General features: G+C 39.5%; 1 protein-coding gene across 3 annotated transcripts in view; it reads left to right on the forward strand.

The window, feature by feature from the left end:
* ARFGEF3 (ARFGEF family member 3) overlaps positions 1 to 14,257 on the forward strand; it is a 189,684-nt gene that overhangs the window by 144,207 nt on the left and 31,220 nt on the right. For all 3 annotated transcript variants that reach the window (XM_005551963.5, XM_074037117.1, XM_065543459.2), the window contains 5 exons: positions 3,204 to 3,348; positions 4,683 to 4,805; positions 7,333 to 7,436; positions 9,719 to 9,863; positions 12,845 to 12,973. In XM_005551963.5, coding sequence (XP_005552020.3) covers positions 3,204 to 3,348; positions 4,683 to 4,805; positions 7,333 to 7,436; positions 9,719 to 9,863; positions 12,845 to 12,973 — 646 coding nt within the window. The remainder of the gene's footprint in view (positions 1 to 3,203; positions 3,349 to 4,682; positions 4,806 to 7,332; positions 7,437 to 9,718; positions 9,864 to 12,844; positions 12,974 to 14,257) is intronic.

Raw genomic sequence — 14,257 nt, forward strand, 5'->3', positions numbered from 1 at the left:
ATGAAAACATCCATACAAATCCTGCACACAAATGTTCATAGTAACATTATTCATAATAGCCAAAAAGTTAGAAACAACTCAAATTCCAACAGCTGATGAATAGATACATTAAATTAGGTTATGTCCACACAACAAAATCTTATTCAGCGATAAAAATGAAGTACTGATATATGTACAACATGGATGAATCTTGAAAACATTACATTGAATGAGAAAAGCCAGTCACCAAAGACCATATGTTATATGACTGCATTTATATGAAATGTCAGAATAGGAAAATCTATAGTGACAAAAAGTACATTAGTGGTGTGGGGTGGGGTGGTGAAGTAGGCAATTACTGCAAATGGGTACTGAGGTTTTTGAGGGGGTAAGTAAAATTGTTTTTAAATTAGATTGTGGTGATGTTTGCACATTAAAGGTCTGTTAACCTCATAAACTTGTCATTAGTCTTTGAAGAAAAAATATGTAAAAGAAAAATGTATGTATACATAATGTAAGAATTTGTGTCTAAAGCAGGGTTTAAAATTCTTTGGAAAAGTTTGACAAGGTATGTCATGTGAATTCAGATTCATCTTAAAGAATTATGCTTAGATAGGAAAAAGGAAACTTATTTTGGTCTCAAGTAGAAAAATACATTGCTTTGAGTTTTATGTACATTTAGACTTTTAAAATGTTAGAACTGATTCTTACTAAAAGTGATTTGTAAAATTACACCCTTGGTTTGATCACCGGTGATTACAGTGTTATTCTCATACCTTTGTGTATTGAATTATTTCCAGAACCAAGTTTATGTAGATCCTGAACAGTAATATGAGAATGTGATTGGTATTTGTCACCTTTATTTTAAAACTAGCATCTGAACACTTCAAAGCTGTCAATGTGGATTGGTTAGACCAATAACCTCTGCTTGATCCTTACAATTAAATTTTGTAACTAATGGTATTGTTCTTTCAAACAAGTGACATGTTTTCCATGACTGTTATGGGGAGGGGGGAAATAATTTAATCAGTTCTTGTTTAACAAATTGAATAAAGCAAAGGTTCATACATTTAAAAAAAAAAAAACCTCCCCACAGTACCCCAAGCCCGTTGGTTTCACTGGTGAATCTACAAACTAAGGATGAAATAATAGCAACCCTACTCAAGCTCTACCAGAAAATAAAGCAGGAAGGAATACCTCCAAACCCATTTTATGAGTTCTCGTTTCTGTGATACCAAAGCCACAAGAAGGAAAACTATAGACCAATATTCTTTATGAAATTAGACAAAAAATTCCTTTAAAAATTATTGGCCAGGCACAGTGGCTCACACCTGTAATCCCTGCATTTTGGGAGGCCACAGCAGAAGGTTTGCTTGAGTCTAGGAGTTTGAGACCATGCTGGGCAACATAGTGAGACCCCCATCTCTACAAAAAAAAAAAAAAATACATATAGCTGGGTATGGTGATGCATGCCTGTAGTCCCAGCTGCTCAGGAGGCTGAGGTGGGAAGATTCCTTGAACCCAGTAAGTTGAGACTGCAGTGAGCCATGATCACATGCCACTACATTCTAGCCTGGGCAACAGAGTGAGACCTTGTCTCAAAAAGAAAAAAAAAAAAAGGCAAAATAAATGCTGTAATATATAAAGAAAGAAGATTAAACATTGTGGCATATGGAATTCATCCCAGCAATGTCAGATTGGTTTAACAGCTCACAGTCAATTAGTAGAATAAAAGATTAAAACCACACGATAATCTTGATATAGACAAAACATTTAACAAAATTCATCACCCATTTTTGACAAAACCTTTTAAGAAAAGAGGAATTAGAGGTATTTCCTCCATGAGATAAGGGGCATCTTTGAGAATCCCACATCTAACATCAACTTAATGATGAAAGACTGAGTGTTTTTCTCTTGTAATCAGTAATAAGACAAGGATTTCTGTCTTCTCTATTTCTGCTCAACTTTAACTTTTACTCATTGTATAAAGAAATTAAAGACATCAAGGTTTGAAACGAAAAGTAAAGCTGTTTTAGTTCACAGACAACATGCGGTTATATATAGAACATTATATGGGATTTACAAAAAAATTCTAGTCGAGCAAGGTCACTGCATACAAGATCAACATACTAAAATCGATTGAATTTATATATATGAGAAATAAATTATCCAAAGATAAGTAAGAACAATTCCATTCAAAACAACATCAAATATGATAAAATGTTTATGAATAAATTTAGCAAAAGAAGCTCAAGACCTGTACACAAAAGCTACAAAACATTGCTGAGAGAAATTAAAGATTCAAATAAATATGAGATATACCATATTCATGGATTGAAAGACTCAATATTTTTAAAACAGCAAATTTCTCCAAATTGATGTATAGATTCAGTGAAATTCTGATTAAAATCCCAGTAGACCTTTTTGAAGACATTGTCAAAGTAATTCTCAAATCTATATGAAACTGCAAAGAATATAATAGAGAAAACAAACTTGAAAAAGAAGACAAATTTTGAAAATTTACACTACCTGATTTCAAAATTTCAGTAATCAACACAGTGTGGTATTGGTTTGAAGACAGACCTATAGTTCTGAAGAGTAAAGAAATAAATTCTCATGTTTATAATCAATTGATTTTTGACGAAGATACCATTGCAATTCAATCATGGGAGGGGATATTTTCAGCAAATTGTGCTTGAATGTATGTGATAAAAATAAACTTACACCTTTACTTCTCACCATATTTTAAAAAGTTCAAAATGGGTCATGATGTGATCCATTAAAAGAAAAATGGATGAATTGGACTTCACCAAAATTAAGAACTTTTAATTTTAAAAAGACACCATTAAAAAACAAAACTTTTAAAAAGCCCAAAGTTGTGGAAAAATATTTGCAAATTGTATCTTGGGAATATATAAGGAACTCTAAATACAAACAAACAAAAAAGAAAATAAGAAGACATGAACCCAATTTTTTAAAACAACAAAATATTTGACTAATAAGATGTGAAAAGTTGCTTAGTAGCATTAGTCATTAGTGAAATGCAAATTAATACAATAAGGCAGATTATTCAGAATATTTTTGAGTGAGTTTGTCTATTCTGGTTTTTCCTTTTCACTAAAATTAACTCCAAAATAGGGGACAGAGAACTATATCACCCTTCCCAGAAATTCTGCTCCTTTTAAGGAGAGGACTTTAAGTGCCCCTTGCTTTGCATCTGCCAGGTTGTGACATCCATTGGTGAGCTGGTTGAAGTGTGTTCCACGCAGATCCAGTCCGGATGGAGACCCTTGTTCAGTGCTCTGGAAACAGTGCACGGCGGGAACAAGTCGGAGGTGAAGGAGTACCTGGTTGGTGACTACTCCATGGGTAAGAATGTTTGGATGATTCTTGCTGTTCAGCATTAACTCTCTGTGCCAAGTTTCATGCTATGAAAAAAAAAAAACCAGTTGAACAATAGGGAAGACAGATTGTCAGCCATGTTTTATCAGCAGGAAAGAATGTGGTGTAGCAGGAACATGAGTTCTGAGTTCTGCCAGCAGGCTGAGAGCCCTGAGCATTGTCAGGCCCTGTTCTTGCTGACAATTGGGCAATAAGGCTGAGAGATTTCTGTTGTTTCACTTATGCATTGCTGTGTTGAGTTCATTTCTAAAGCCAAAAAGAAAAATGTTATCCATTTGCTGGTAAGAAGCAGAAAAGTATCATAACACAGAGTAACCAGAATTAGGGAGATTCAGTCTGCTGGAAATGGATGGGTACCCACAAAGCATGCCCAGGGCCCAGGAGTGTTGTCTCAGAGGTTCCCAAAACCACCCCTAAACTCAGAAACCCACGAGAAGGATTCATGGGACCCAGCATATTATGTTGAGATTTATTACACAGTTCATGACTAAGTTTTAGCAATGTAGGAAGGACACAGCAGATTATGAAAAGGAATGACACAGACAGAGTCTGGAGGAATCTACGCACCAGCCTCCCTGTGCTCTCGCCCTCCCAGGAGGGATCACGCACAACACATTCTTCCCCCAGCAGTGAAAGCACAGCAACATGTTTGCAATGTTTCTGCCCGTGGAAGCCCATTAGAGATCTAGCTGGGGACTGACCACTTACGTACCCCTTGCCTAGCACATACCAAAATCCCAGACTCCCAACAGGAAAGCAGGTGTTCAGCATAAACCATATGGTTTGCATGAACAGTCTAGGATGGTGAACTACTCTTATCAGTTAACTGTGGCCTGGGAGTACTCTGAGAGCTGAGTTCCCAGACACCAGCTGAAGGCCAATTTTGCAAGCAAGCTTTCTAAAAGGAGAGTGGTCTCAGGCCTTCTGTGGTCTTTTTCTGCATAGATATAAAGAAACTCAGATATGCCACCAAAGGTCTATCTAAACCTGCCCTGCCATGTCCTGTAGATAATCTACAAATACCTGTGCAGTAGCATTCCGGAGGCCACGTGGTTCCCTGCTCTTTAGACCAGCACATTGCCTCAGCTCGGCACTCATCTCTCTGCTGAGCTGCTCCCCTGCCGGCAGAGCTGAGCACCGCACTGGAGTCAAGCCAATGATCCAATAAAAAACCCAGGCATCTCCCCAGTAGATCTTTCTCAAGATCTGTCTCAGTGGAAGGTGCTGGGAATATGGGCAACCCTGGCAACCCCGAGGGCAGAAACTTACTTTCTTACAATTCTATAATCTTCCTCCCTTAGGAAAAGGCCAAGCTCCAGTGTTTGATGTATTTGAAGCTTTTCTCAATACCGACAACATCCAGGTCTTTGCTAATGCAGCCACAAGCTACATCATGTGCCTTATGAAGTTTGTCAAAGGACTGGGTAAGCAGAACCCTCTTCTCATGCCTTGTAACTGCCGAGGACCCTTTCCAGGGTGGCTCCGTGGCTGGAGAAAGGGCCCACTGACTGCCTGGAACAAGCACGCATCCTGGGATACAAGCAGATGGTGATGTTGTGTACTCAAAAGCAAAAACTTACTGTGAAAGCAGCTTGAATTTTGTCCAAGGTTGATACTTTTCATTGTGTTCATGGAATATCTTATAGCATATTTTTAATCTATTTATTATTTTATACTAACTATTGTCAAATAATATCAACCTTATATTTTCCCTTTGTAAAAGGTTCTTAGGCTCCAGGTCTAATCACACTCTATGCAAACTCTGAAAATGTTAAGTTTTTTATAAACCTTTTGGTTTAACTAAGTGTCCCTCCCTTTCATTTCACCCCGGATAAACCTGTGCTATATAAAAATCTGCTATGGCAGGTCATGTTGTATAGTGAGAATCTATTTTGTTAAGGTGTTTCTAAATTAAGTAGAAAATCATCTGGTAGTTTCTGAAATACACGAGGCTTTCAAGAAGGGGGACTTCTATACTTAGAAAATATATTTTATACTTAAAGCCTGGTGTAGGAGGAATTCTTAACTTTCGCTAAAAAGTTGGGAAATCAAACTCAAGCTGCTAATCATATGACACTGAGAATAGGTTTCTGCATAAGGCCAATTATTTAATATAATATTGACTAATCTAAGGTTGGAAATCTTAGAACATTCATACAATTATGGAGGCTGAGAAGTCCCACGATAGACCATCTGCAAGCTGGAAACCAGGAAGCTGATAACATGGCTCAGTTCAAGTTCAAAGGCCCCAGAACGAGGGGCACTGATGGTGTAACTCTTAGTCCAAAGCAAGAGGCCTGAGAACCTGTAGTTCTAAGACAGGAGAAGAAGGGTATCCCAGCTCCAGAGACAGAAACACAGAGAATTCTCTTTTGCTCTGCCTTTTGTTCTCCCTGGGCCTTGGCTGATTAGATGGTGTCTGCCTGCATTGGGTGAGGGTGGAGCTCCCTTATTCAGTCTGATTCAAATGCCAACCTCTTCCAGAACCAACCTCACAGACACACCCAGAAATCATGTTCTACCAGTGATCTGGGTCTCCCCTAATCCAGTCAAGTTGACATCTAAAACCATCATACAGAGGACATCGAAAACAGCCTGTTTTCTTCTGTGAATTATAAGGTGGAGTTATTTGTATGGGGCCTGGGGTCAGTGGAAAAAGCAGAGTCCCCTGTATAGTCATGGTGCCTGTGTCCTGCCTGGCTCCAGGGAGTGCCATCCACATAGACTTGGATGCTTTCAAATACACAGCAGCCACGGTCTAAACCTTTGGGACGCCTGCTGTAATCATGGGTAGGAAATGAATTTATGATTAATCCTCACCTGCTTATTTCCACATGAATTTGACCTGGTCTGTTTCTGTATTATAAAATGTGTTCATCTAAGCCAGGAGTTGGCAAGCTATGGCCCACAGTTTTTATAAGTACAGTTGTATTAAAACATAGCCATGTTCATTCATCGATGGCTGCTTCCATACTACCGTGCAGAGTTGAGCGGTTGCAATAAAGACAGCGTGACCTGCAAAGCCTGAAGTAGTTACTCTCTGGCCCTTTGCCAAAAACATTTGCTAACCCTTGATCGAAAACATAAGAAGTGTTTTCTGTTTTTTTAAGGAAAAACATGCCTCTTTCCTTCTGAATTTTAGCTAATGCCTAGTAATTATGTCTGTTTACTCACAGGGGAGGGTTCTAGCTCTTACAATTGTAGACAATTAGAAACAATTACAACACATGAAATGATTTGATTAAATGTATAGAAATAGATTCAAGAAGAAAAATAATAATTCACAATTACCATTCTTATAGAAAACCCCAGATAACCCTCTACAGACATGTTAAATCTCTAGATATGTACAAAAAATAGAAAAATCATGTAAATGCAATTAAGTAGTCTCTGTCCCCAAACCCCAGATGTTTAGACTCTTCCGAGAGACCTCATTTATCATCACCATTTAGTGCCACGCACTGGCAGAGAAAGAAATCCTTTCCCAAATGGAGAGAGGGAAGTGCTTCATTCCAACCCAATCCAGGACTTGTCTCTGGGATTGTCCTCTGTCATCAAAAGTCACTCCATCCAATAGCAGGTCCCAGAAATGTGATTTGCCATGTGCCTGTGTACAAAGGAACACTGTCCAGCCGCTGGAAGTACTGTGGTAGAATAGAGAGGAGATGATGATTGTTTAGTGGAAGGGGGACTTACTAAACCATATAATCTCAACAAAATGATAGGTAGAGTATGGTCCCAATTTTATTTAACATGTGCACATACAGCCGGGAGAATGGCCGAAAGGATTTTCCTCAGGGCTGTGCAATTTGGAGTCATTCTTCTCCTTTTCTCCCACTCTCTTTTAGTAGATATTTGGTGCACTAGTGCTATGTGAGTAAACAGGTCTCCTGTTAGAAGAGGGCCCGCAAGGGTAACAGTGTTGGTCTCTGTCCCCCATGCCGCCCCTAGGGGAAGTGGACTGTAAAGAGATTGGAGACTGTGCCCCGGCACCTGGAGCCCCGTCCACAGACCTGTGCCTCCCAGCCCTGGATTACCTCAGGCGCTGCTCTCAGGTAGGGGAATGGTCCAGCTGGGCTCTGAGCCTGGAAACCTGCCTTGGAAGATGCTCCCAAAACACGCGTGGGGGTCTTTTGCTGAAGCCCAAGAGAGACACTTTGCCAGCTGAGGAGACTGGGGCACAGATGTGGAGTATACGTTTTTGTCCCTCCTTTTTCCGTGAAGGAAAGAAAATAATGAAAACATACTAGAACACGCAATTGGATGCTGAGGTCTCTGAAACTTCTCCCTCACACTCAGAGGCCCAAACTACCAGAATTTTTATATTTGCATGAGGTTTTAGGGGAAGGGGTCACGAAGTCACAGGAAGTCTTCCTGAGGACACCAAAAAGTGGAGAGCAGGGGTGCAAGTAATAAAGAGGGACATTAATAAAAGAAAGACATGTTCAGTCAAGATCATCTAGTAGAGGTGGGCAGATCACCTGAGGTCAGGAGTTCAAGAACAGCCTGGACAACATGGTGAAATCCCGTCTCTACTAAAAATACAAAAATCAGCCGGGCATGGTGGCATGCGCCTGTAATCCCAGCTACTGGGGAGGCTGAGGCAGGAGAATTGCTTCAACCCAGGAGGTGGAGGTTGCGGTGAACTGAGATCATGCCATTGCACTCCGGCCTGGGTGACAGAGCAAGACTCCCTCTCAAAAAAAAATTTTTTTAACGTAGTAAAGAGACAGAATAAAACAGCACTGTCATAGTGAGCAGTGACCATCATTGTGTCCATCCTTCTCTGCCTGACACCATGCCCCCTCCCTGAAGCCATTTCTCTCTAAGCTTCAGTGACACCCCTCTGTCAATACTTTCTCACCTGTCTTCTCCGGTGGTGTCCCTGGGCCTCTTTGGGGATCTATGTACAACCTCTTCCTGGGTGATAGCATTGAGCCCATGGCTTTAGAAGGGACACACAGCCCTGGGTTCTACATCCAGCTGCCTCCCCCAGGCCCCGTATAATATGACCCCTGCCCGGCTCTTTCCACCCTCACATCTTCCCCTCTCCCTCACAATGCTACAGCCACGCTGAGCTTCTGCCCTCCCCCAAATACACCTGCTCACTGCTGCGCAGGGCCACCTCTGCTTCCTCCACTGGGACTCTCCCCGGATTCTAAGTGCCACTCTTTATCTCCCAGATCTCATCTGACATGTCACCTCCTCAGAGTGCAGACCTAGAGGATCTGCCAATTCCTGCCAAGATTCCCCCTATGTGGTCACTTTTTTTCTTGGCAGAGTCTTGCTCTGTCGCCCAGGCTGGAGTGCAATGGCGCAATCTCAGCTCACTACAACCTCTGCCTCACAGGCACAAGTGATTCTCCTGCCTCAGCCTCCAAAGTAGCTGGGATTACAGCCATGCAACACCACACCCAGCTAATTTTTGTATCTTTAGTAGAGATGGGGTTTCGCCATGTTGTCCAGGCTGGTCTCGAACTCCAGATCAAAAGTGATCCGCCGGCCTCAGCCTCCCAAAGTGCTGGGATTACAGGCGTGAGCCACCATGCCTGGCCTTCACTATTTCTAGTACCACCTGTTTAGTTTTCCCTGTAGCATTTATGTCTAAAATTTAATTACTTGTGAAAGGACTGTAGTTGGTGAGACCCACCAGGACAGGAATTTTGTCTGTTTGCTCATAGCACTGGTTCCTTGAACAATGTGGACATGGCAGGATTCTAATTCATGAAGACATAAGGGTCTTTGGAAGTCTGTCCCAGTAACAGAGAGCTCAGGGGTGCCTGGGCGCTAGTCCCAAGACGGGAATAAAGAGCCCAGGCCACTCTGCTGGCTCTGCTTCTGAGACCTTCCTGTCCCCTGCCGGCCCCAGCCTCCTTCATTTCTCCAACTGCTCTTGCCCCTGTGTTCCCTCAGAGGTTGAGTCAAGGGAAGGAGAAATCTGAGTCTGGTATCTCATTTGTCTGTGGACTGTCTTCTCAGTGATCCCCAAAGAACACTTTTTCCCATAGGCAAAAATTCTTGGCATGTTTCATGGTTCCCTCGGTAGGTTTATAAACATCTATAAAACTCATATGTAATTAAAATACTGAATAATTATCCATAGGATCCTTTTTCCCTCTACTTTTTTGTTGCCATTGAATGCTATTTCATCTGCTTCATGGGATAAATGCCTCTTTTTAAGCTACCTTTATAAATCCAAATCACGAACAATCAAATTTTCAATGTCCCGTTTCCCATCTCCCTTTAGTACTAGTGTATAATTTCATTATTCTTTAAAACCCACAATGCAGCTTTTTCCAATATATAATTGCAGGGTTTTTTTTCTTTTTAAATTTAGTTATTGGCCAAAATCTACAAAATGCCCTTGAAGCCAATATTCCTTAGTGGGAGACTTGCCAGCTTGCCTCGAAGGCTTCAGGAACAGTCAGCCAGCAGTGAGGATGGAATTGAATCAGTCCTGTCTGATTTTGATGATGACACCGGTAAGTTAATTGATTGGACTAAACTAGGTTATTTGCCGTGTTCATATTCCCAGAAGCTTAAGTCATAAATGAAGTACCTTAAGCTTCTGGGAATTGTCTTAGTCCATTTTGTGCTTCTGTAAGAGAATACTTGAGAGTAATAAATAACGGATTTATTTCTTACAGTTCTGGGACTGAGAAGCCAAAAGTTGAGGGGCTTGCCTCTGATGAGGGCCCTCTTGCTGTGTCATCCCACAGAGGAAGGGCAAGAGAGCACTCAAGGAGTTCAGGGTGGTGGGGAAAGGAAGGGGGGCCAAACTCATGCTTTGATCAGGAACCCACTCCCAAGATATTACCTCACGTTCATAACAATATTAATCCATTCATGAGGACAGAGCCCTCATGACCTAATCACCTAATTGCCATAATCACTGTTGCATTATGGATAAAGTTTCCAACACATGAATTTTGAGGGACACATTCAAACCATAGCATCCCACTCTGGCCCCCAAAATTCAGGTTCTTCTCACATGCAGAATACATTAATTCCATCCCAATAGTCCCAAAGCCTTAACTTGTTTCAGCAGCACCTCAAGAGTCTCATCTAAATCAGGTACAGTTGAGGCTAAAGACATGATTCATTCCAAAGCAAATTCCTCTCCAGCTGTGGGCCTGTGAAATTAACAAATTGCATGCTTCCAAAATACAATGGTAGGAAGGCATAGGATAGACATTCACATTCTGAAGGGGGAGAAATAGGCAAGACAGGAGTAACATGCCCCAGGTGAGTCCAAAAACACAACAGAGCAGACATTAAATCGTAAGACTCCAGAATAATCTTTTACTGCACTTTCCATGAACATGTGAACTTTGGGGGAAATATTCAAACCATAGCGTAGATCATAAGAATGATCATCTACTTTTGTGGTTATTTTTTGAAATTCTGTCACAATAAGTCTGCTTAAAGTTTCCATGGACTTTCCAAAAACATCACTTTACAATGGATCCCTCTATACCCATCCTTTTAAAATGGATTCCTCTGTCTAAAACTAGTGCAGATTTGCAGATTCCACTTAAGTAGTTTCTCTCAATTCTCTTGACTTTAGCAAATTGGAATGAAGTTCCATTGGTGCCTGGGTATTTAAATTGACTGGTAATTGTCTTTTAATATCTTTTAGAAAACAAATCGTTATATAATTACTTCCTTCAGGACTATTTGGCTAGAGACTGGGGAAATGAAGCCATTACTAAAGAGAGAATCTATTTGTGACTGTTGAAGCTGAAGGTTCATGAAAGGAATGATTTTAAAGAATTTGTTTCAGATTAGGTCCCATGTGATCTCCTGTGAATCAGAGTTCAAACTAGTAACTGTGGATCATTTTCAGATGGATTAACTCATGCTCATGCCTTCTGTCTTCTGTCTCAGAAGACCCTGTCCTGTTCTACATCTAGAATTGGATATCATACCCTCACATGGGTCTAATTTCTGGGTATAGGTTATTTCAAACTCTTTTATAAAAGGACTTTTGAGGGGAAGGTTTTTTGTTTTGTTTTATTTTGGTGTTACAGATTTTATGGGAGTGGCCAAGAGATTTAAGAATTTTGATGGAGATTATAAACAACAAAATCTCACAAGTTCAGATTAGTTGTGAGGAGTAATTATAGGAAAGAATATCTAATATAGAGAACAATTAAAGTATTGGAAGTTGGCTAGATATTGCCTAATAGAGGTTTCAGTTTAATGATTAGATAAGAACAATTTTTAGCATTTAAACCTCAAACCCAGATAACTATAAGCAGAAGCTTATGTTGTTTATCTATAATACATTCTTTAAAACAGTTTTAAATGGTTGTGTCTGTAACGGCGAGCATTCTCTTTCCCATTTGTGCAAATCTTTGATTTTTTTTCTGGGAACCCCATCTTCTAAGGGATACAGTTCAGTCCAGCACTTAAGTTTTCTACATAATCAATGTATCAAGGACTTTAAAGTTATCATTATGTAGACATGGTAAATCAGAACAAACATCAGTAACAGCTTTAAATTCGTTTTATAAAATTAAACAATCCTCAACATTGATACATTCTCAGATATTATTCCTCTGGTTTTCAAAGGCAAATAATTAAATTTTCCCCCTTATGGAAATGTCAAACATATGCAAAACTTGTATATTTTGAATATACAAAATACATACATATACAGATATACATATGTAGAATATACAGAACTAAACAGAATAATATAATGGACTTATCACGCAGCTTCAACTACTATCAGTTTATGGCTAATCTTGGATCATGTATATCTTTACTCTCTCTTCCTCTTTCTCCACATTTTAAGGCAAATCCTCAACATAGCATTTCATCTGTAGATGTTTCAGTGTGTGTTCTTTAAAGATAACAAGCATAAGCACGACACCACTATCACACCTCAAAATCAACCATAATTTATAGTACATTAGAGGTACCAGGGACTGGAGTGAGGAAGAAAGGACAGTAACTGTTTAATAGCTCCGGGGTTTCTGTTTGAGATGAAAACGTTTTGGAAACAGTGATAGTTGCACAACATTGTTGTCATGAATGCCACTGAATTACACTCATAGAAATGGCTAAAATGGCTTTTTCTGCTCTACATATTTACCACAATAAAATCATTTTTAAGAAAAGATAGATGAAGGTGATAGAACTGGATGGATATCTTATTTGTTATCGTCGGCTCCCAAGAAACCTGACAGCCATTTCAACGTAGTAGAATTTCCTTATCCTATCACCTTTTTATTAAAGGGGAAGAAGGAGGAAATGTGAGTACTTTTCCCCCTTGACTTTGTTAGAACACATAAATCATCATCTGTTCATGTCTATGGCCACTGAAGGCTAACACGCTGGGTGATGGCTCACATCTGTATAGCACTTGGCAGTTTACATACAATGTTTAATTGGATCTTAGGATGATTATTCATTGTGTCTAACTGGATTTCATACCAGTCTGCTTTTTGGTTTCCAGGTCTGATAGAAGTCTGGATAATCCTGCTGGAGCAGCTGACAGCGGCTGTGTCCAATTGTCCACGGCAGCACCAACCACCAACTTTGGATTTACTCTTTGAGCTACTGAGAGATGTGACCAAAACACCAGGTAAATATTTCTATGTCCATCTTTTGGAGGAGTGGATATACATATAACTCTTTTCACGAGGGTATTTCTGCAGGTGTCTGCCTGTTTTCACTGTTTCCTAGACTTAGTACAAAGCTTCACACGTAAGAGATGCTCAATAAATGTTTGTTGAATGGTAGTGATGTTTAAGATATGGCCTGTGTATTGTTTACCTGTCTTCCTAGAAGTCTGGTTACAAGGATTGTGTGGTGGCCAGTTAGTTGGATGTGCAGGAGCTCCACGTTAATCAGATCAAGGCTATGGTATCAGTGTCTCCATGAGCCATTTGGCTTTGCTGTGTTCCATGGTCACAGCCTTCCTTTGAGGCAGGATCTCACAGTCACATACTCTTGGGCCCTGGGCTGTTGGTTGGGCTTACTGGGTCTTGCAGTAATATAAACAAACCACTTGCAACTATATGCAGTATTAAAGTAGCAACACCCCGTTTGTGTAAAGGTCGTAGGTGATTAGATTTGGAAAAAGACATTTAGTGCTCGCCTAGTACAAGGCCCCTGAGAGTATAAGAAAAGCATGACTTTTAGGAATTTATTTCTTGTTGTGAATTAATCAATTTTAGTATATACATTTATTCATCCCAATTTCTCAAGATAAAAAAACCTTTTTTATAGAAATTTAAGTATTTTACTAACAATCAGACCCTAAATGAAGCCACTTTCATACTAAGAGGTCTGTACTCACTATAATGAAGACTTGATAATTGATACTGTTTCAAAATCTATAGCAAAGTTTATATTATTTAACAAAAAAACCATACATACTCCCACATGTTAAAAAGTCAAAAGCCTTTCATCAAAGAGTAAGTAGGTATTTTATAGAATTGCAAACTACTATTTCTAAATCTGTTTTACTCATCAGTACCATTTTCTGCTTTCACATTGATTGCCACTAAATGTGTGTAAAGAGCATTTAATCCACTTCTGTTCCTAGGAGCCTGTCATCTAAGGAAATTATCAATAATAAAGACAAAATTGTATATATAAGATGTTTGCTGAAACATCTTGAATACCAAAAAATTATGAACACCCTAATTGGGAAGCGGTTAATTGTGGTAAATATTCTGCAGGCATTAAAATTAATATTTGTGAATATTTAATGATGTGAATAATTACAAAGCATTATATTAACATGCACATACTATGGAGTGCAGTCTCAACTATATGAAATTTTATGCAATTATAAATACAAACACACATGCTTTCAAAAAGTCCTAAAAGGAAATACATCAAAATGTGATTATCTCTAGAT

The sequence above is a fragment of the Macaca fascicularis genome, chromosome 4, assembly GCF_037993035.2.
Source record: "Macaca fascicularis isolate 582-1 chromosome 4, T2T-MFA8v1.1".
Lineage (NCBI taxonomy): Eukaryota > Metazoa > Chordata > Mammalia > Primates > Cercopithecidae > Macaca > Macaca fascicularis.